The following is a 23,643-nucleotide window of genomic DNA, read 5'->3' on the forward strand; positions in this document are numbered from 1 at the left end:
GAGGTTTTGCTCACATCTTTATCCAACCTGGAGAATATTCCAGTCTTCTCAAGATACCCAGTTTCTCACGGCCACTCTCAGTTTAAATGTCCCTACCTCTGCAGAAGCTTTCTTGTCTCTTCAGTTCAGTGTCATAGCTCCCTTTTCAACAAGCTGCTTAGCTTATAAGTACCAACTGACCTACCTTCTCCTACCAGATCACTCCTGTCTCTCCGCTACACTGCAGGCTTCTGAAGACAGAGTCAGGCCTATATTCAGTGTCAGCGAATCCCGGTACCTCGTACACTGCTTGGAAACAGCACCCGTAGCTGCTGAATGAGCGTCCTGACTTATCCATCACACAGAAGTAGGCCTCTGATATCCCCTATTCACTCATTAGAAGATCTCCAGTGACTGTGAGCCAGTCCTCCAAGCGTGGTCCCCAAACCGCAGCGCTAGCAACTCCCAGAAACTTACTAGACGGGTGGACCCTCGGGCACCTCCTGACACCCCGTGGTGACAGACAGCAGCCTGTTTTAATATGCTCTCAGATTCTGTTGCATCCTGAGGCTCAAAAACGATGCCCAAGACTATTCTGGAGGTTTTGTTGAGGTTGTCTGTTGGATCGGAGGGATGAAGTAACTAAGAAAATTTGTAAAGACTCAGAAGTCAGACGCCTTGACTAACACCTTGTTAAACTGGATGTCTGACGGGCAGGAACCTTCTGTCTTTCATACAGTGATGTGTTATAAATCTGGTACAAGAGTCTTCCAAATGTATTTGGTGTCTGGATTACGTCTCTGGCTCCTTGGGAGGGAGACTCATTCTGGACTCTGGGAAGCACACTTGGAAAATGCTTGCTACTGTGGTGCCTTTTCCCCAAGGGGAAGCCGAGCATCATTCCAGGTCACCGTGCCCACAGCAGCAGCGTTAACGTGGTCACGCTAAGAATGTCTGAGTCACTGCAGCAGCTGACTTAAGCTTTATGCATCTTCACCTCCTTTGATCCTAGATTTGAAAATAAATGCTTAATATTAAACACACACACGCACACACACACACACACACACACACACACACAAGTAAAAAGAGAACTCTGGTCTGTGTGAAAGCCTGAAATGTTTATGAGGCCAAACAGAGAAGAGTAGAAACGTGTGGTGATTAAAAGCCCAATGGCAATTTCTTTTTTGTTCTTTTTTTCTATCTTCTTTTACAGTCCAGTCATTATCCCCCTAACCCCCTCCTGCTCTACCCTCCTACAGTTCCTCATCTCATACCTCCTACCTCCACCCCATCTCCAAGAAGATGTCCCCACCCCCGACCTCACCAGATCGTCCCATTCCCGGGGCCTCAAGTCTCTCGAAGGTTAGGCATATCTTCTCTCACTGAGGCCAGACCCGGCAGTCCTCTGCTGTATATGTGAAGGGGCCTTGGACCAGCTAGTGTATGCTGCCTGGTTGGTGGCTCAGTGTCTGAGAGATCTCTGGGGTCCAGGTTAGTTGAGCCTGCTGTTCTCCCTATAGGATCTCCCTCCTCCTCAGCTTCTTCCAGCTTTTCCCTAATTCAACCACAGGGGTCATCAGCTTCTGTCCATTGGTTGGGTGTAAATATCTGCATCTGACTCTTTCAGCTGCTTGTTGGGCCTCTCAGAGGACAGCCATGCTAGACTCCGGTCTATAAGCACATCATAGCATCAGTAACAGTGTCAGGCCTTGGAGCCTCCCCTTGAGCTGGATCCCAAGTTGGGCAGGTCACTGGACCTTCTTTTCCTCAGGCTCTTCTCCATTTTTGACCCTGCAGTTCTTTCAGACAGGAACAATTCTGGGTCAGAATTTCCCTCGCCTCACTGTAGAGCATTTCAACTAAGGTCCCTCCCTTTAAAGTCCTGAGATTTTCTCACCTCCAGAAATTGCCACTGGCACTAAAAGCCCATAGCAATTTCTAGCAGTTTCAAGTATCTTGTTCTGAATCAGATGAGCAGCAGAGAAATCCCCTACTCAGAATGCTCCTCTGCTGGAGCTGCAGAGAACCGGTTCCATCCAGTCCTGGTTTAATGTGGTGGGTGGGGACTCCTGATAATGAAGCGGCAAACAGTTCAGGAGATGGGTCCCAGCTCACAATCGGTAACCTTGAGAAAGCTGAGCCAGCTTAAGGAAAGGGAGATAGAATATTCATACCAAACATCCAGTGTTTACCTAATCAGGGCTAATGATTGGCTTCCTAATGAAGTTTTACAAGCTCAGTTGAACACAGAAAACATTTGCTTCTCCGAAAGCAAACAGGACTGATTGTACTGTAACCAGACATCGGGAGCCCAGAGGCCGCCCAGCCTGCAGGAGTACAGAGGCACATCTGTGCATGAGGGGTTGGGGGGAGCTTCTGAGGATGCCGGGGTAGAGAAGGGGAGATTTGGGAGCAGCAGCTGGGAAGCTGCAGGATTTAATGCACAAGCACAGATACACATTTTGGGCAGTTGTGCCAAACTTGAGTTCACAGAGGTGCAGATGACCAAAGAAGCTAACGCCAAGCCCAGGGCCAGCCCAGAATATCCATTTAGGATGCTTCGGGTGGGGCTAGCTGCAACCGCTTTGCATCTCAGGTAGCCTGTTCTCACTCGGGTTATGTTAAAGTTAAACAAAATAAAGCAAGAAATTCCTTAAGGCGGGAAAAGAAAGGTGAATAGGTGGGACATAACAGTTTCACTTCCTTTGTGTGTGTGTGTGTGTGTGTGTGTGTGTGTGTGTGTGTGTGTGTGTGTGTGTGGTCAGAAGTTCTCTCCTTACACTGTGGGTTCTGACGACTGAATTCAAATCATCAGACTTGCTACCCTGTATGCTTCTACCCACTGAGCCATGTCACTGGCCCCCAGAGCACAGAACTTTTAATAAACTACTCTAAATTCTTCTTTGCTTTTATTTTTGCATGTGTGTGTCAGCATGTACAAGTACTATGACACACATGTAACACCCTGCAGAGTCCGTTCTCTCCTTCCACCATGCAGGCATCATCAGCGATTGCAGAACATCAAGCTTGGGGACAAGTGTCCTCCCCACTGAACCATCTCACCATCACTGACCTATTCTATGTAACACTGTCACCATGGCCTATTCTATGTAACACTGTCACAATGGCCTATTCTATGTAACACTGTCACGATGGCCTATTCTATGTAACACTGTCAGATGGCCTATTCTATGTAACACTGTCACGATGGCCTATTCTATGTAACACTGTCACTGTTACACATTTGTGAGGGAAATCATAGATGGCGCACCAGAACGGACTTCGCTGGTCGAGCGTGTATGTCAGGTGACAATCACTGACACCAGGGACTCAATGTCTGTAATGAAGGCATCACTGAGGGAAGTGTCTGCAGTGGGGGACTGTGCATGTGGGTGGCAAGGGCTATGTGGGTGCTCTCGCTAGTTTCTGCTTAATTTTCCTCTGAACCTAGAACTGCTCTAAAGATCAAGCCTAGTTTTAAAATATATAATAAAATAAATTTTCTAATGATATTTTAGCCATATTTAGCATAAGACTGAGAAAACATCAATTGCCCTGATTATAAATTACTCTTACTAGCATTCTGTTCCTAATAGAATTCTTACAGAAGCTGGCTGACGAGAAGGTGGTGGGAAGACTTACAAGATCTCCTGTCATCCCCACACCCTCATCTGACATTCTGATATTGTCCCAACATCAGTGACCATTGATCTCAGAGTCCTGGCCACACAGGGGAGGGTCTCCCACAGAACACGGCCACTTCTGCTGCTACACTGATGCTTTGCACTGTGCTCCAGGAGGGCAGGGCCCTGACACACAGGGAATATGCTCCCTTAGTGTCTGCAGATTAAGTGGGAGCAAAATAGCCATGGTCAAAGAGATAATTTATCTGGTTTTAAATAACTCAAGTTTAATAAGGAAATAACACTCATCAAACTCAATAGTTTATATAAAAAGACCAGTTTTTAAGTCGGTGTAAGTTATGACCTGATCACCTTTAGAAATAAGATATTCATACCACAGCCCCAAAGTGGATTCCTACATACAAAGTACAAAACAGAGCAATGATGTGGTCCTTCTAGAAAATATCACATTTGACCAAGGTCTTCTGAATCCTTAGTACAAATGATGGGTGATAAAAGTCTCCCTTTGACTCTCCTATTTTACCACTATATCTCTACAACATAGGAAGAGCTGAACTTCATCCTCTAGAAAGTGTGCTTGCCTGGGAGGACATGAAGGATACAGAGCGTGAATGTGTGCTGACGTGAGGGAACCTCTGAAATCTATGAAATTGCATTATTTTAAAGCAGATGCGGCAAAAAGTTAATGTTTAATGTTAGGTGGGTTCAGAGGTGCTCTCTGAGTGTTTGACATCGTAATGGCTGTTCTTAGTCGTCGACTTGACTAGATCTGAAATTAAACACACGGATGGGTATACCTGGGAGGGCTTTTCTTGATTGGATCATCTGAAGTGGGAAGACCCACCCCAAATCCAGATCTTCTGAGGTGGGAAGACCCACCTATTGTCTGGGCCACACCTTCCTGTAGCAGTGCATATAGAGGACATGGAAGGAGGAAGCCAGCTTTTGGCCTGTTTGCCCTCACTCTCACCAGCAAATTTACTTCCTCGCTGGCATTAGAGGCTTCTTCTTTGGGATTCTGATGTAGACTAAGAACCAGCTAAAATGTCCAGCCTCATAGACTGAACGACTACTAGATGCTTAGAATTTCCATTGGTAGACAGCCATTGTTGAACTAGCTGGACCACAGCCAGTAAGACAGTCTAGAAAACCCCATATGTATTAATTCTGTCAGTTCTGTTCCTCTAGAGAACCCTGACTAATATAAACACCTGACACATGAGAAAGGAGCCTGGAGCTGAAGACAATAAGAATCTGGGCTCTGAGAGCAAGGGCACCATACTGCTCTTACAGAGGACCCAGGTTCAGTTCCCAGTACCCACATGGCAGATCACAGCCACCTGTAACTACAGTTTCAGGGGATTTAATGCCCCCTTATGACCTTCATAGGCAACAGGCATATATGTGGTACATATGCAGACATTCGGGCAATACGCTCATACACATAAAAATAAATATTTTTTTTATTAACTTGAATATTTCTTATATACATTTCGAGTGTTATTCCCTTTCCTGGTTTCCGGGCAAACATCCCCTTCCCCCCTCCCCTTCCTTATGGGTGTTCCCCTCCCCACCCTCCCCCCATTGCCGCCCTCCCCCCAACAGTCTGGTTCACTTGGTGTTCAGTCTTAGCAGGACCCAGGGCTTCCCCTTCCACTGCTGCTCTTACTAGGATATTCATTGCTACCTATGAGGTCAGAGTCCAGGGTCAGTCCATGTATAGTCTTTAGGTAGTGGCTTAGTCCCTGGAAGCTCTGGTTGCTTGGCATTGTTGTAAAATAAATATTTTTTAAAAGAAATAATTCTTCTTAAAAGATCCTGCCATCAGGATTCGGATTCGGGTGTCAGGTGTCTGTAGCCCCTGGCCGGTGGACTACCTTGGCCTGCGGCTGCAGCAGTTTGTTATGGGGCCTGCACATACCCAGGTCTCCTAAGAAACCTTGAGGCAGACACGGTAACAACCACAGGTTATGTGCTTCCTTGCCCATCTGCCTGCCTACCTCTGTTTCCCAAATAAAACACTTGCTGTTCAAACACTTGAAAGGGACGAGGTCAGAAGATGAACAGTCACAACTCATCACGTGCATTTCAAGTCGGGGGAAAGTCATATACGCAGGGTATGTGTGTAGGTAAGGACACAACTGTATGTTAAACTAAAAATTTAGTCTCAGTTGGGGATTTTTACCCCACCTTTGATCACTCAGCTCCTAGATAAAAGACACACAATTTTTATATTTACAATAAGCTTTTAAAGCACTAAACCCAGGCAGATATCTATTCTCTAAACTATTAGTATCTAGACTCTCACCCATACCCAATTAGTCTTCAATCTGTAAATGGGGTCATCCTGAAAATAGGGGACATTGTGACGAAAGGAGAAAACAGTCCACCACTCAGGCCCAGGGGAAGCATCCTTGTGCAAGTCACCATGGGTCTCAAGTGTGCCCTGAAATACAACCTACTTATTACACAACTTATTCACACAGTCAGAGAATTGAAAAGCTAAGCCTTTGTACTGAAAAAGAACAATTGCGGATCCTGGTTTGTTGGCTTGTGCATGTGTGTTGATAGAGATTTATTTGTTTTGCAATTTATAAGCGTAAAACAGTCAATACGACAGCTTTTGTGGGGGCAGATAGGGAGGTTGTTCCATTGTAAATGCTGTTCACATTTGAACACAGACATCGCTGTCCCCAGGTCACCAGTATTCAGCATGAAGGGCACAGCAACTACGCTGCATACACAGTGACCAGAGGAGCCCCAATACCTACCTATCAGCTGCTGTCACCCAGTGAGCAAACAGCCTCAGGCTGGGTTTGGCTAACACAAGCAGTGTCTTCTCTGGCACGAACAATGTTGGAACCAACATTTAGTATGTTAGAAATTTCTTGTATTTTCTCTTAAAATCCTTTACAAGTCTAGCCGTCCTACACCCGCAACCACTGCACAGTGGCCCTCCTACACCCCCACCACTGCACAGCACTGAAAATGGCCAAGCACTCACCACCTCACTGAAGATGCCCTACGTCAAGGATGGAGCTGAGTTTTCCGTCCCTGCCCGCTGCTTCCTTATTCCTGCAGCTTCTCGTTTAATCTAATTTGTAGGGTATCCAAGATGCTATTAGCACAGCATCATGCTTCAGCCCTAAATCAAGTCATTTGCTGAACTACAATGTATCTAGAAATGAAAAAATCCAGAAATACAGGAAACCAGACTACAGAGTCTATAGAATCTATTTCCCAATGTCTGGGGGAAGCCAACATGGGGAAAACCGAGCTGAGGAAACTTTAAAGAATGTGGCAAAGTGATCATTCTAAATTCCTTGGGTAGAGACTAAATTATTTAGCCCTCGTAAAGTGGATTTTATGTTTTAGTTTATTTTATTATTTTATGTGGTTAAGTATTTTGTCTGCATATGTGGCTGAGCACCATGCATTCCCCTGGTACCGGGAGAAACCAGAAGAGAGCATCAGATGCTCCTGGGAATGGAGTTAGACAGTTGTGAGCTGCCATGTGGGTGCTGGGAATAGAACCTGGGTCCCCTGGAAGAGCAGCCAGTGCTCTTCACTGCTGAGCCATCTCTCCACGCTGCTCATGAGTGGAATTAAAAATGCACTCTACTTTTTAAAGAACTAGTAATCTACCCTAACAGATACCCAGATAAATTATAAGCTGCTCATTTGTCTTGTTCTTTAAAAAGCCCCATTCCTGTAGAATATTGGTTTCTTTTTTTCTCTCATTTGCATCCTGAGATTAACAATTGTCCACCACCTAAATTATTTTCTGTAGCTAAAAGTCATAGCATTAATGGCTTCTTCCCCTTTGCTTGCTATAAGCTCTTTGCTTTCAACTTAAGATGTAATCCGTTATGATCACATTTGAACCCCTCCTATAAGAGAACGGAGAAGGAAAGCAAAATGCAGGTGTACTTGGGTCAAACTCTGCTGCAAATAATAAATATTACATGGATGACAAAACTGTTTTTCTTTAAAATAATATAAATTAAAGAACTTGGGGACAACACAACTGTTTGAGACTACTAATCAGTATGTACTAAGCATTAAATGATATGAAGAATATTTGCTAATTTTATTTGCTATAATAGTGAGCACACACACATGTATACATCTGTGTGTATGCATGTGTTTCTGTTAGTGACTCTTTTTAATAAACGCCTCGAATTGGTATCGCTTAGGACTCCCAAATCTTTGAAGTACAGCCTTCACAGTTGGAAGACAAGGCTCTCCAAACGCACTTCAGGCTGGGAAGGAAGTTACAGCTTACATGCTGACTCCAGCCAACAGCATCTCTAACACTAACAGAAGATGAAATAATGGTGCCATAGATTGCTACTGTTAGCCAAGCGCACAAGGCAGGGGGTGGGGCTCTCTGAGCCACCAGCAGTCATTGTCTTTGGGAACTCCTTCTAATGGCCTTCCAAGGATCTCGGCTGCGAAGACACTCATTATCTCTTTAGAAATACTACCCCTGTATAGTATTTCTTGTCTTTGGAGCTGAAATCTTTTCGCTGTAGCTTACAACCACCTGGCATCATGACAGTGTAGTTCCAGTTTAATGTGACAATGTTCACTTGAGCTGTGTGCAGTGGTTTCCTATCCTAAGGCTACAGCACTGCCGTAGACTGTCTTCACCATCCTCATCACTCACATAGACAGGCACCAATTTGTCTCTGTCCTGGTCACTATGTGGCACAGCAAGACCATGGTGTCAGGTTGCTGTAAAGGGACCTTAGAATATGTAGTTACTGAGTTCCAAGTCTGATTTTGGAGTCTCTGAAGATAGGAACTTTGAGGTTGTAAACGGAGATGCGTTACTCCAGGGGAAGGTTCTATAATGTCTCTAGTGGTCACCCATATCTGGGTCAGTTTACATGGGCTGGGATACAACAGCTATCCCACATTTCTAGACTCTGATACACCACTCATGACAGAGGCAACAGAAGGATCCAGAGCGGTCATCCTGACATGTCACAGGTTCCTCAACTCCGTCTACATGCTCTCAGCCTTCCAAACAGATCAGCCCCTTTCTAGCCTCACCCTGGGGAACACTCGCTCGACCAGCTGCTTCCTCCGGTTCAGTGATCTGCCCTCTTTGGGAAATAAAACAGGCGACAACAAGGAGGCACAACATCAGAAATAAGTGAGGCTGACTGATCTCTCAGTGCGTCGCAAGGGCTGCTGCGTGGCTGAACAGGGAGAATGAATGTGAGCACGACCAGGCCCTTGGCACAGCCTCTTGAACCTATGACACGGGCACAATTAACTGACTCAGAAAGAAGACTAAAGGGGTCAGGAACACAGAAAGGGCTGTGGGAGTTGAGAGCACTCCCTTCTCTGGATGTGGAGGCAGTAATAAAGACATCAGAAAGGAGAAAAAATTCAGTATAACTTACTAGAGACATTAGTAGGAATCGAAGGGAAGATGAGACTGGAATTTAGAGACATCAACCCAGGAAAAGCATATAATTGGGCAATTCGATATAAATGAATGTAGGGTCCACGAATAGTAGGGATAGGCAATCAAGTTTGGAGAAGCACAGAGAGGCCTATCTGAACAGCATTGCTCTCTCTACTGGGATCAACTAATCAAAGAAGAACTCATGGCCCATCAAAAGAAATGAAAATTAGGGCGAAAATGTAAGAAAAGAAAAATTAAGGCAATGGGGCATACACCAAGAGTAAAGCACACACCCAGGGCCCGATCCTCAACAGAATGAATCCCTAGGGTCAACTAAGAAAGAAGAGGGTGAGAAGGAAGGACAACCAGTATCACTTTCCTCGTGGGAGATGGCTTAGCTGGTAAATATTACTTGCCCTGTAAGTATTAAGGACCTGAGTCCAATCACCAGGACCCATGAAAAAAAGCCAGGTATACACACCTGCACACAAACCCATGTGCACACACGCAATCCCACACAAAAAGTTGTTACTTGAATTGGTGGTTTGACTTTCATAAAAGAAATTATTCAATTTGGATTATAATGGCACTTCCAACAATTATTTGAAAAGGTCCTAAACATACACATGCCATTTTATTCTATGCACCTACGCAAAGAGGAATTCACAGCATTGGCAATTATAAAAACTAAAAGACATGGGAGATACTCTATCCTACAGCATCAACTATTCAACCAAGATTCAAGTCTTTATGTAAAAATTCTGAAGTCCATCAAGAGGCTAGACAGCTGCCTTAGAGGTTAGAGCATTCATTGCTCTTGCAGAGGGTCCATAGTTCATTCCTAGCAGCCGTCTTGGTGGACGCAGAGTCACCTGTAGATGCAGTTACAGAAGAATCCGATGCCTCTGACCTCTGCGGGCACCTGCACACACATGTACCTACCCACACAGACACACACACAATTCAAAATAAAAAAGTTTTAGATGTACATCAATCTCATTGATACACAAATGTACCTTCATCTTTAATAAAAGTATGTATACACAAAAAAGAATTGTTCTAAAAGAAATTTATTGCCAGTAAATGATTTTTATCAAACCTATTTTATATGCCTTTAAACCCTGGGTTACATAAAACTTTCTTGCACAAAATGTGTTGCAAGTGGAAACCCATTAAGAAGCCTTGCTCCAAATGACCTACACTGGCAGTGAGAGGTTGGTTCATCACAGCCTACAGGCCTGTGCAAGTGGGATTCAAGATCTCCTTCACACACATGACAGGGGAAGTCGGGGAGCTGTGGGGGTGGCACAAAATGAACGATGAGCCTCCAAAATGTGAGAGGTCCACCAGAGCGCCTTGGGTCCTGTCTCTCCATGGATGAACTCAGTCATGAGCAACTCCACTATTCAAGTCCTCCTCCTCCTCTGCTCCCTTTCCCGATGCCATATCCCCCACGGATACAGGGTGACTCTGTCCTTATCCTCCCTTAGCCTCTCGTGCTTATCCCAGCTCAGACTCTGCAGACTGGCCTCCAGCATGTCCTGGATTTTTCCTTTCAGGGTGCATCGCAGAGGGATTTCTCATTTCTTGACTTCACTTTGTGAGCTCCATGATAGAGCCCACGGCCTGCCACTGTTGTGTCCCTAATGTTTAGCATGGAGTTATGACTCAGTAAATAACTGAACTGTGAAAAGGACGTCTCAAACACAGCTTAGTGGAAGCTGTAAGACCAAAGTTGATTGTGCTGACTTTTCAGGGGTGCAACAACACAGTGATAACTTCTCCCCCGGGTTAGGTGTGGCTATGATAGGTCACCTAAATGAAGAATGAACAGAGTGATATTCACACTTCCCCACTGACCCAGGAAATCCTTCCCATGCTTTCTCTCTGAGTTTATTGTTCTTTCTTTAGCCAGACTATAGCTGACCCTTACCGTGACCCTACAAAACCTCACATTCATACCTCAGATCCCACAGGGGACACTCTTCTCAGGTGTTGCTGAGAGAACTAAGCTCCGGATTTCAAACATTCCTTAGTCATCTATGTGTTACAGAGCTAAGCCTCGCTAACTCAGTGACATAGCTGTTCACAAATCAAGTAATTTGTACCAATCAACAACAAGTTGTTACTTTTCCAGAAAGAAACAAAGGCTATTCAAAGGTCAGTACAATTTCCCAAGATGTGGATGATTAAAAGTTCTGTTTGTGAGTATTAGGAGAAGGTAGTAATCTGCCCTTAGGCTTGCCAGGGCTTGGCCCACTGCCACCAAATAGTCTGGGCGAATTCCTGTGATGTCAAAGCTCTTGACAGTGAACTTGCTTCATAGCCTTTGGGTCACACCCCACAGGTCCTGGACCAGTGCCCAGCTGCCTCTGCAAATCCTCTGCCCCTGACTTCATCCTGGTTTACCTTGCAAAAATACATCTCAAAACATTGCCCCGTTGTTCTTACTGCCAGCCGAGGAGAAGCTGCCAAAAGGCTTTTCGGAAAAGCCACACCAATCTGGACAGCCTCAGAACAAAGGCCGCGCCAAGGACCTGTCTTGGAAGGGAGCCACCCAGCAGCAGACCGGAGAGAGATATCTTCACAGAATTGGGTTATCACCCCAGGGCAAAGATCTGCTTACACTGAAGACAGACTCGGCTCTCCCTGTCTCTTCTGCTGAACACTGAACTGTAAAGAGGACTCTTCTCCCTAAGGGACCTGAGGACTTTGATAATCAGATTGTGTTAAGTGAATTAGCAGCATGCCTTGTACCTAATCGCTTGCTCTGCCTAAGTCCAAGAAGCTATCAAAAGGGTCACTTCTTGACCAGCACTTGTCCCCTTTGGTGCAGGTGACTGGTCTGTTTGGAAATTTTCCAGATACAGAATACGTGTAGATCTTTTGATGGATGCACCATAGATCCTTTAAGGAAATCGGTGAAATACCTTGACCCTTTTCTCAGGAAAGTATACAAAATGCTCAAGTCCACATGAGGTTTAAACAACTTCAAAGAGGGTGGGAGTGACAGTTGCTGAGTTCAGTGGTTCATCCCAGGGTCATGGACTCCCTAGAGCAAGAACCAGCAGAGTTTTCCTACAAAGGGCAGGGTGTGGGTGGGTCTGGCTCTGTCCATCCCCTGGGCTCAGCAAGTCAGTGTGAGACCAGCAGAGACAACGTCTGCAAGATGGACGGCCACACTTCAACAAAACTGCCTGTGGACAATGGTGTCAACTTCCTATCGATCGCTCATGTCAAAAAATGTTACTCTCCTCATCTTTCCTCAGTCACTGAAAAAAAGCAAAAAGCTCTCATAGCTGGTGGTCCACAGGCACAGGCTGCCAAACTTCACTAGAGAGCCAGGGTAGATACATTACGTCAGAAAAACAAAATGGTACAGCTTCACCATCACGGCCTCCTTAATAGGGGCTGGCAGCCTTTCTTTGTGGATACACACAGCACATGCAGGAGTAATGGGAGTCGTCTGACACTGTCACCAGGAGATATCACAGCCGTGCAAGAGGTGGTGGCAGGTCACTCAGAATGCAATACTGGGCACTCTATATTGTGCTCACTGCCAGGTCTGTTGCTGTATCTTAACGAGTACACAGACAGGATATAAAGTGGGCTTTCCCCTTCTAGTTTCCACTCGTAGTTTTTGCTTTTTCTGTGATGAGTGTGTGTGATTGACAGGGAAAGCATAAGACCCTAAGTGACACTCCACGGCAGAATGGTCATTGTAATTGTATAAACGTTCACAAGGATAGAGTTTGGGGCAGGAAAAATGCTTACCTGGTTCCTTGAACTACTGTGTGATGTTTTAATTTGTGAGTTGATTAGAGTAAGGTCAATTTTTGTAAGCATACAGATTACTGTATCCTAAATTTGATTGTTTTTTTTCTCTGTTTTGCAGTGTTGTGGGTCTAACGCAGGCCTTGTGTGTGGTAGGCAAGCACTCTCCCCTGGAGTGACATCTTCAGCCCCTGGATCTTTAAAAATTTTTACAACTATATTCAATAGAATAGATTTAGTCTAACCCTAGAGTTTCACTCTATGGGTTTTTGAAACAATAGTCTAAAAGGCAGCCCAGAGCTCTCACAATTTTCTATAGGGGTCTACAGTACAGAAAATGTCAAGAGGCCTTGCTTGCCCAAGAGGACCTGTACAACAACCACAACAACCACAGCCTCTCACCAGTGCGTTCACGTCTTCAGTCTTATGGATGAGCAGGCGAATCTCCTCTGGGTCGCCACTGAAGATTGCCTGGACCAGAGGTGGCTGCAAAACCAAGAAATTAAGAATTAGGACCACTATTAAAATATATACCTGCATTCACATGCAAATAGCAAGAAGGATATTTGTTCCCTCTAAGTCTATCCAAGAATCACCAACAAGCAGGCAAAAATAAGAGTCCAGCCTATACTCACAAAGTGTCTGAGATAGACCTTAAAGACCCTGACAAAAATATGACCAAACACAAGGTCTCTGCATTCAGACCCTATTAAGAACTAAACCTTGTCACTGCCGATTCAAATGCTGAAGTGACTGAAGGCTGTGCCATCGAGAGACTTTGAGAGGTTCTAGCAGAGGACCACAGATGCTCCTGTACCCTGACAGGAGACTGGTTCCCTACTCAGGGAAGGCCACCCTCTTCCAAGCACAAGTACAGAGTTGGGAGGGATACAGATTGCCCTCCCATCTAAGACGAGGTCTTTATGGAGGACATTATGACCTAAACAAACACTTATAGATCAATCTTCAAAACACCTTGCAATTGTTCCCAAATGCTTTAGCCAGTGGGCACTGGCTGTTTTACGATGATTACATAACTACTAGTTTAAAATAAGATATAACAAGGGCTAGTTAGAGGATGGGGGTGGGGAGAGCAGAGAAGAACCCATTACATAGAAGGAACTGTGAAGTGTGACCCAGCTGCAAGGGCAGTGAGCTCTGTGGGGTAAGAGGACGGTAAGGACAGGGTGTCCAAAGAGCTTGGAGGAAAGCACCTCAATGACCGAGTGTGGGTTCACAGATGGAGTACAAAGGGCAGTCCATCCTGAAGAGATATGTACACGGGGTGGATGTGCAGAGAACCTGCCAGAAACCATCACTGGAGTGAGGGATAGCTGTGAGAAAGTGCTGGATTCAGGGGATGACGCTGGAGTTGCCCCACGTGGTGAAAGATCTTCACAGCCAACTCCACCCTTTCCAAGCTGCCCACAGAGACCATTTCCCTCATGGAATCTGAGACTAAGCCCGGTCATCACTGGCCACACACCCTTATAGGATTATTCATAGGGCCAAACAGCATAATGAGAAAACTTTATGTGACCATTCAACTCTACACAAAAAAAGTCTTCGTTTAAAAAATGGCTAGTGGTGTCAATATGGACTATTTAGTCTTTTTCTCCCCCGTAAACTTCAGATCTTGGCAACTACATATATGTATTTGCTTACAACTTTTGTAAATGTTTTAGTCCTGACAGACAGCTGGATGATGGCAGTGCCCCAAGTTTGTTCAGCGTAAGAATCATCCGAGATGCTTAGTAAAATAAGATCCCTATACCTCTTTCCTGAGGATTCTGGTGAAGTCCTTCTAGAGAAGGGGACTGTGGGTCTGGATTCTAATAAGTCAACTCCTAACCCTTTGGAGCTAGAAGCAAACGCTAACCTCAAGTGGCTCTACAAAGACATTCTCCCCATGCCTGCTTTCTTCCTGCTAAGCAAGTCCCCAGCAGAATCACACCAGTCTTTTCACACTCCTCTGTCTGCTGAGCTCTTAGCAAAATGCTGTTGGGTGAGTTTCTGCCTAAATGAACCTTTGATGAAGGAAAAAAAAAAATAACCCCACAGTCATAAGGCGACATGTAGGGGCAGAGCATGGCAGATCGAAGTGTTAAATCAACAGAGGTCGCAGGACAGCTGACAGACTCAGAGACTGAGGTGTGAGGCCAGCATTGGCATTACCGCACCAATGGTCAGTCACTGAACAAGAACACGGAGATTCACAAGGGCCTCTCACTCACGAGCACAAGGAATGTAGACACTGTAGGATTCATTAAGTCCTCAAGCTCCTCAGGCCAGGCGAGCCTTCCAAGCAATGGCTGGAATGTTCCCAAAGAGAGGCTCCCTGACACAGCTGCCAGGGAAGGGTGCCAGAGCAGTTTCTAAGCACATGGAGGTGTGTTGAGCTTCCCAAAGGCCCTGGGCTTAGCTCTGCTCAGAGCTGCTTCATACCACATGGTGCGACACAGACTTCCTGGCTTCCACAGGGGGAAGCCAAGCCTTTGTATGTCCTCCATTGCTGCCCTCACATAAACGCATCCACACACCCACAACCACACATGGACGCACGTGTGCATCTATGCTTGGACATGTGTGCATAGAGACGCATGTTAACTCACTTACAGGTGCCTGCCACTCCCTGCAAACGTTCCTGTTCTCCAGAGACCGTGCCAGACAGACATGTTTAGTCCATTATGCTGGCTAGCTGTCCCCCCACTATCCTCACACCTGTGAGCCCAAGTGTTAACCAACCACAGAGCAGAACCTCACGGACAGACACTTTGACTGTGTAAAAGGCTGCGTGTTTGCAGTGACCTCGGGTAAGTAGTGCTCTTTTATATATTAGGGGTCTTTCTCTTTGTTTCTCTTCCCCACTCTTCCTCCCTAATAGAACATAATCAGAAAACACTCAGGGAGTTCTGTTCGTTGGAAATTCAACCTCAGATAAACATTTACCTGCATGATTGTTCTAATCACAACGTTTTCCCCGTATTGGAGCGTTACAGTCTGCAACCCATTTGTCGTTATAACATTCCCAGTTTTTGTGTTCGTAGTGCCAAACCTTAAGAGGGAAGCGTCACCTGCACAGGCAGAATCTTAGGCCTTGGTGTGCACGGTTCAGCGGCTCTCCCCTAGCCACAGTTCGCTCCACATGGGTTTCAGTCAACTTCAGTTCAAAAATATTCAATGGAAAATTCCAGGAATAAACAATTTCCTTTTTACATTATACACCATTCTAAAAAGCACCACAAAGTGTCGTGCCATCTTCCTCTATCCTGCCTAGGACGTGCAGACACTGCCTGCCCATGAGTCTCAGAGGCCACCTCAGCTATTAGATCATCTGTTGCTATGCTCAAGTGTCTCTTGACACTTTGATTACTGATCATTATTGTTAATCTATAAATCAACTGTTATCCTAAAGAAGTGCATACATACATGATTAAAAGGAAGCATCGTACACACTGCGTGTTATACAGTCCATGGTTTCAGCCCCTCCCTGGGGTCCTAGGAATCCATACCCTGCACATAAGGAGACCTCCTGCATTCTTTTAAAATCTCCAAATACCTTAGCACAAATACAGGCAACGTAAGGTTGTGCTGTGCAGGATTCGGTGAACACACTCAAAACAAGAGTCAAAATTGTGAATAACCAGTAGCAGGGAAAAGGGAGTATTTTCAGAGATGCAGCAGTCACTTCAACTTCCATTACTAGAATTTTCTTTGCACCTTAGCAGCTACACCCGGGCAATGCTTGCACATGCCACAAATACTGGCACCGTCCCCTGAGTGACTCAGAGGTGACGTCTCCCAGCGTGTGGGGGGGGGGAGGGGATTTAGATGGGACTTGTCCCCATCTTTCCTGGAAGGACGGATGACCACATTTAGAGGTGACTGGTCGTCAGGCTGACGACACTTGGGTGTATGGACAGCAGAGCAGAGCAGAGGGCTCCATGTGAGTTCTGTAGCAAACACAGGGGGGTGGGGGGGGAGATACTCAGCAGAAAGCCTATTTCTCTTCTCACAGCCCATTCATCCTAAAACAGTAGCCTTGTTCTTTTTTATTCTCAGCCTTGGGAAACAAAGAAAAAAGACGGACGGACGGAAGGAAGGAAGGAAGGAAGGAAGGAAGGAAGGAAGGAAGGAAGGAAGGAAGCAAGCTTCATTTTCAAAAGACCTGTGAGACATTATTCTCAAATATGAAGTAGGGTTGCAATTCCACTAGGGGGCGCAAGATAGTAATTTGTTATCCTATCAATGTACAGGTGGTATAGTTAAAGGGAAGGAAGGGAATTAAAGGGTCCACTTCAGCTTTAAGAAAGTTCTTAGAAGCAGAAGCAAACACACACACACACACACACACACACACACGCACGCACGCACTGTACACACCAAAAAAGGTAAAATAAAAAAAAAGAAGAAGAAAAGGATCAAATGGCAAATGGCATTGTTCATAAACTCCACTTTTCTGTTTTTTTTTTTTTTTTTTTTTTTTTTTTTTTTTTGGAGCTGGGGACCGAACCAGGCCTTGCGCCGCCAGGCGGCGCCCTACTGCTGAGCTAAATCCCCAACCCCGAACTCCACTTTTCTACTGAGCTGTGAGGGCTCACTGTTTCAGGAACTACGAACAGACTACATGGGTAAATCCTAGGTTTGAGAGCATCATTTCATCATTTGAAAACACAATTTAGAGGGCAAAGGAATGACTCAGTAGGTAAAGCCAGTGCCACACAAGCATGAGGATCTGAGTTCAAATCTCCAGCACGCATGTAAACCCATGGAACCCCAGTGCTGGAGGCCGGGCACCAATTCAGGGAGAGCCATTAGCTCAGTGGAGGAGGTCCATGCCCAGTGAGAGACCCTTTCTCAAAATATAGGGTGGAGGCCAGTGTGATGGCACTTTAATCCCAGCACTCAGGGAGCAGAGGGGACAGATCTCTGTGAGTTCAAGGCTACCTTGGTCTACGTAGTGAGTTCTAAGACAGCCAGGGCTTCATAACAAAATGAAAATAATAATGTGGAGGGTGACAGAAGAAATCATAGAACATCGACCTCTCCTCCACGGGCACTTGCCTACAGTACAAACATGAGCACATACGTGCACTACACATCAACACAGAAATGAAAATCACAATTCAATCCTCTCAATCCTGCCATCCAGTTAGGAACAAAGTCCAGGGCTGGAGAAGGTGTTTCATTCTGGGTTCAGTCAGAGCAGCTGACAGAAAGACAAACAAATGGACACGCTTGGGACTGGGGACACATCTCCTTAGTAAGTAGATTATTTACCTAGCATGCATGGGCGTCTAATCGATATAACAACAACAAAAGTTCATGTGTTCTATGGAAGCCACTGATCAGACTTCTGCTGAACTCAGGTGGCCTTCCTGTGGTTAGCTGCAGGCGCTATTCTATCGAAGCAGACCTTGGATGAGAAGCAGGGGAGTCCAGGTTAACTCTGCTCCTAGCTCCTGAAAGACGTGAAAGGAGAGGCTAGGCAAAGAGAAATGATGAAACCGCGATCAGTTAAACTGAAACCTGAGGCAATACTGATTTTCCTGACCAATAATTGCTCCTTTACCACAGTAGGGAGACTGCTGCTGCAGAGCTGGTTGACTGGGGTTCTCCTAAGCAGAGACTCTCAGCTATAAGATGAGAAGCCACTTCACAGGACACACTCAACAAACTGTGTGTAAGTTTCCAACACCATGCAAGGCCAGATGCCTGGTGTCCCTGCCGTGAAATCAAGGATCCCTTCTGATTTGAAGGGAAAAAGCTCAAACATCTTTACCAGGCGAGTTTCCTCGTGTCCGCCCTACAAACTGGATGGATGAAGATCATGGGAGATTTCCTTTAAGATTATAGAGTAAGAGGTAGTGAGACAGCAGAGCGGGTGAAAAGGCTTGCCAGGCAAGCCGGAAGCCTGAATTTGAGTCTGATCCCTCGAATCCATGACTGAAAGACTCCCAAAGCTGTCCTGTGATTTCCACACACATGTATGTATACACACACACACACACACACAAGAATTTTACTATACATGTTTATATATAATATTATATATTATTAATATATTTCATATAACATATAACATAATATAATTATATATTATTATGATACATTATTATTATTAGGTAAAATTACACAACTGTAGAGCACCTCTGAGGTAGAAGGGCTGCTCCTGCTAGAAGAGGGCAGCAATCCAACAGCCGGAATCCATCTCCGTTGCACTGGAAAGCCTCAAGAACATCACACACCTCCTGTGTATGGGACCTAAGTCCCAAAGCCAAACAGCAGAAACTTACTGAGATAATACATCATCTCTCCTCGGCCCGGCTGTGTCACGGTGCACGGAGGACTACGAGCAAAGAGCACTGTACACGCGCACGAAAATGGTCTAAGAGTGCCCGTTCTTTTACAGACTTAACACAGGCTGGTTTTTAAATGCGCTGTGTATGTATGTCTGCGTGAAAGGATTGGAAACTGATCTTACTACTGAAGGTTAGCACACACGTGTATAGTTAGGCCTTCTTTGGTGATGCCTTGGTTACAAAGGAAAACGACCTCCCTGTTTGGATCTGTGAGGGGTCAGTTTGCCTGCTGGTGAGACCTGAGTTGAGAGATTCACATTCTCCTAATCCTGCCCAGCCAGAGCCTTCTCTCGCATGCCATGCAGACGAGGCATGATGATGTAATAGCTGTGATAGCGTAAGACCAGTTCAGCCTCAGTTTCCACATACTCCCACCTTGTTTTTACTTCTGTTTTTGCTTGGGGGTGTTTATTTGGTTTTTTGGACAAGGTCTTGCTACATATAACTCAGGCTGGTCTAGAGCTTACTATGTAAGCCAGGCTGGCCCACAGCTCCCAATAGAACTCTTGCACTAGGATTATGGGTGTGAGCCACTATGCCCAGATACTAAATACCCAGTAGCCTGCAAAGCACAACTAAATGCAGAATACAGTCTATGAGGTGTGGATAGTCACTCGACATAGTAGCTGTATGCAGATGTACGGATTTTATTTCTGGTAGATCTAATCGATAGACAAGGCTTCTTTGTATAGCCTTGACTGTCCTAGAACTAGTTCTGTAGACCAGACTGGCCTCAAAAACTCACAGAGATCTGCCTGCCTCTGCCTCCCGAATGCTGGAATGAAAGGCATGCACCACTACCGCCAAACCCGACATAACTACTCTAAAAGCTAAAACTGAAAACACAAAGTCAGAAAACAAAATAGAGGAAGGGAGACTTTTGTGACTGTGTCATCAGAAAGATGGAGAGCCGGGCTGTAGGGTGGTCTAGGAGAGACGCACTAAGGCTAGACCTCTCTTCTGACGGGGAGAAGAGCAAGTGGCTCGCTGGGAGGCACTGAGGCACCGCAGACGCTTTAACCTAATCTGTGGACCCACAGGAACTCAGGCCTTGAGAAGAGAGAGGCATGGAGATTTCGCAAGCTCTGGCCACAGTGCGTGCACTTGAGAAGACACTGAAGGTGGAGACGCCGTGGGCAGACAATGGCCGTAATTCAGGACACCTCGGGAAGGTGCTTTCTGGCCCCTGACAGGTTCCCCAAGTACGGCCTACAGGGATGCGGTGGAAACTACGGACACTGTTCTCAACGCTTTAACGCCTGCTCTGTTCCTGGATGCAAGCTTGGCTCAGCGTCTCGGCTACTTTCCTTCTCGCTTTATACATAGCCCAGAGTTCCTGCCCCAAGGCACGAGTGTTTCCAGGTGAAATCGAGGTTACGTCCCTCAGCTCCAGAGCACTCCCACTCCACCCCACACACACAGAACCTCTGCATATGTAAGCTCTGTTTGTCAGGCTTGACACTTGGGCCCTGGATTGAAATCATAACATTTCAAAAATAGGTCCCATCCATAAAAGAAAAGGAAAACAAAACAAATGGACACGCTTTTGCCAAGTGCCATATTTTCATCAGGGTCTGCTGCCAACCACTTGAATCTTTTTTTTTTTTTAAACTCTGTCTAGTTTCAAATGGCTGGAGATCTAATCTAAACCTTAACTAAGTTAATTAAAGAGCGTTGGGGAGAGAACTTTTAAAGAGAACTGGGACCTCGCGATGGCCCCGCAGATAAAGACACTCGCCAAGAAGCCTGATGCACTGAGTTCAGACCCTGGAGCCCACTTTCTGGAAGGAGAGAGCTGTCCTGAGCTGTCCTCTGACCTCACGTACACATCGCAGCACACAGGTCCATGCACACATAAACCAACATAACTTAAGGAAGAACACAGTGGACCCGAGACAACAGAATTACAGAATGTTTAAATCATCATACGCTTACCGAAACAAAAAGGACAATGATAAATAATTCTCTAAGTTCCTGTTTTACGATTTTGTTTAGAGGCTTTATTTCCTGTTTTGCTGACATTCTTTCTACGATTGTACATTACAGCATATTAAATCACATTTCAAATATGGTGTTTGATCGTGTTAATCAATGTGAGCCATTTCAGAGATCTTTGTGGCAGGGGCGGGGGAGACCTTAAAGATGACGTTAAGAGTTATAGAACACTCAGTAAAACGTCTTCGTTCAGAGACATAAAACAGAATGTGACTTTTGTTAATAACTAATATACCTCTCCCTTATCATAAGGGGTAATACATTTTAAATTCTTCCCTTATAAAAAAACGTATGCCCTATAATGACCTATCACCGTGGCATGCTTTCCTCATGGTGGCCACTCAAGCAGTTATAATTGTGTCAGCCTCAGAAGCGAGAAGATGAATAAGGCGACTTGAGTTGCACTAAATACAAGATCAGCATGCGGACCCAAAACCCACCCCTTAGGACCGAATCAATCTTGACCCCGGGGGGGGGGGCGGTGTGAGATACAAGCACCACTGGACAACGTAGAGGACCTCGTCAAATTAAGTCACTCGTGATTCTGGAAAACTCCAAACTCAGCTTGTCTGAAATCTACTGTAATCTGAACTCTTTCAAAGTAGCAGCAAGCCAATGTTTACACAAGCATCCCTTCCCAAAGCTTACTGTGAGTTTCTCTTGAGCCTTGTCCTTCTTGTCTGTGGATTTCTCTTTGATCTCCATGAGCACTTTGTGGAAGGGAGATTTAACAGTTCAGCTCTCATTGTCTCCACAGATGGAGGACTAGGGACATTTGCAAACTGCTATGCTACCTTGGTGTCCTGACCACTCTCAAATCCGTAGCCTGGATCAGTCTGCCTGCAATGACAGGAAGAAGCCCTGCTACCCACAGAGCCAGGAACATCACTAGGCACCCAAATCCAAGCCCCCCCCCCCCCGTGTAGTCTTCTGGGAAGCATCTTTGGCTTCTCCAGCCCAAATCATGGCAATTCATTCATTTATGGATGCCTAAGGGAAATGATAAGACAGCAGGAAGAGAGAGGAGCCTGCGGGGCTGGGAAACAGTGATATGGGAAATGGGAACTCTTACAGAAGCAGACAGGCCTATCTGACTTCCTTTCAAAGACACTGGCCCAGTTCATATTTACTTCGTTTCTCTAACTACTACCCACCCAGCCCCTGATAAGGGATGTTTTCTAAACATTACTCAAGTGCATTCAGACAGCCATACTCAGTCCCGGTCCACAGTGATTTACTAAGCATAAGGAATTTATCATCCTTCCCTTAAGGGGAGCTCTAAGGTGTAACAGGAAGCACACAGCATACGCAGCACGAATGAGGGAGACTGTGTCCGGCCCTCTGAAAGACGCAGCCTTTGAAGTAAAGACTGGAAGTTGGTGAGGGTTTAAAAAGGCAGGGTGTCCATGGTAAGAGAATGAGCGCCTTCACATTTTGAAGGTTTGAGCGGACAGAATGAGTAGAAGTTTTCTCCATGGAACATGGGTGAAAGGATGGAGGGAAAGAAGCCAATGGGGTAAGGTCACAGAAGTCCTTTGGTGCCTACCTAATAAATTTGGACTCTCTTCTGTAGAATCGGGGAGCTGTAATCTAAAACAGATGCAGGGGGGTGACTTAAGAACTGTGTTTTAGGGGCAGAGAGACCGCTTGGTGAGAACAGCTGCAGCTCTTGTAGAGGACCCACGTTTGAGTCCCAGCTCCTTCATCAGACAGTTCACAGTTGCCCATACTCCAGCTCCAGGGAACCAGCACCCTTTTCTGGCATCCATGGGCACTGTGTGAACACTGCCCATACATTCAAGCAGCTGCATGCACAAACACATAAATAAAAACAAAGTATCCACTTAAAAAGAAAAGAAGAATTGTACTTTAGAGCCAGGCATGAAATAGCGCACACCTACAATCTCAGCACTTGGAAAGTAAAGCAAAGGGTTGGAAGTTCAAAGCTACCCTCAGCTACATAAATAAGTTTGAGGTCAGACGGGGCTACACGAGACCCTGTCTTAAAATACTTTGTTTTTTGTTTTTGTTTTTGTTTTTTTGTTTGGTTTGTTTGTTTGTTTCAAATAATAACCCTGGTAGCAGATCATGTAAAAGCTAAGAGAAATGTGACAGAAGGGAGAAAACGACAGTACCAGTTTAGGAGAGCGCTCACGGGAATGGGGAATTCCTCAACTATGCAAGGAAACAGGGCCCTATGACCAGTCTACAGATCGAAAGGGTGCGTGGGCTCCCCACGCCTTTAGAGTGGTATGAGCAGCCCACGCAGCTGGAGTTGACTGAAGACTCCCAGCCCCGGCATCCGCAAGAGGTTGGTGGAGGAGTGCGGTAGAGCTGTGAACCTCTATGCTGGGGAGAGCCAGTCACTAGCTGTGCTGTGCTCATCTGAGACCGGAAGCCGCTGGGCCTCTGAAGGTAGCACATCCCACATCTGCAGGATTTGTTACTCCTCTGCAACACAACCACG

General features: G+C 45.6%; 1 protein-coding gene across 1 annotated transcript in view; it reads right to left on the bottom strand.

The window, feature by feature from the left end:
* The window catches only part of Ankrd44 (ankyrin repeat domain 44), a 277,873-nt gene that overhangs the window by 168,427 nt on the left and 85,803 nt on the right, over positions 1-23,643 (bottom strand). The window contains exon 2 of the mRNA XM_032901107.1: positions 13,222-13,305. Coding sequence (XP_032756998.1) covers positions 13,222-13,305 — 84 coding nt within the window. The remainder of the gene's footprint in view (positions 1-13,221; positions 13,306-23,643) is intronic.

The sequence above is a fragment of the Rattus rattus genome, chromosome 4 (assembly GCF_011064425.1).
Source record: "Rattus rattus isolate New Zealand chromosome 4, Rrattus_CSIRO_v1, whole genome shotgun sequence".
Lineage (NCBI taxonomy): Eukaryota > Metazoa > Chordata > Mammalia > Rodentia > Muridae > Rattus > Rattus rattus.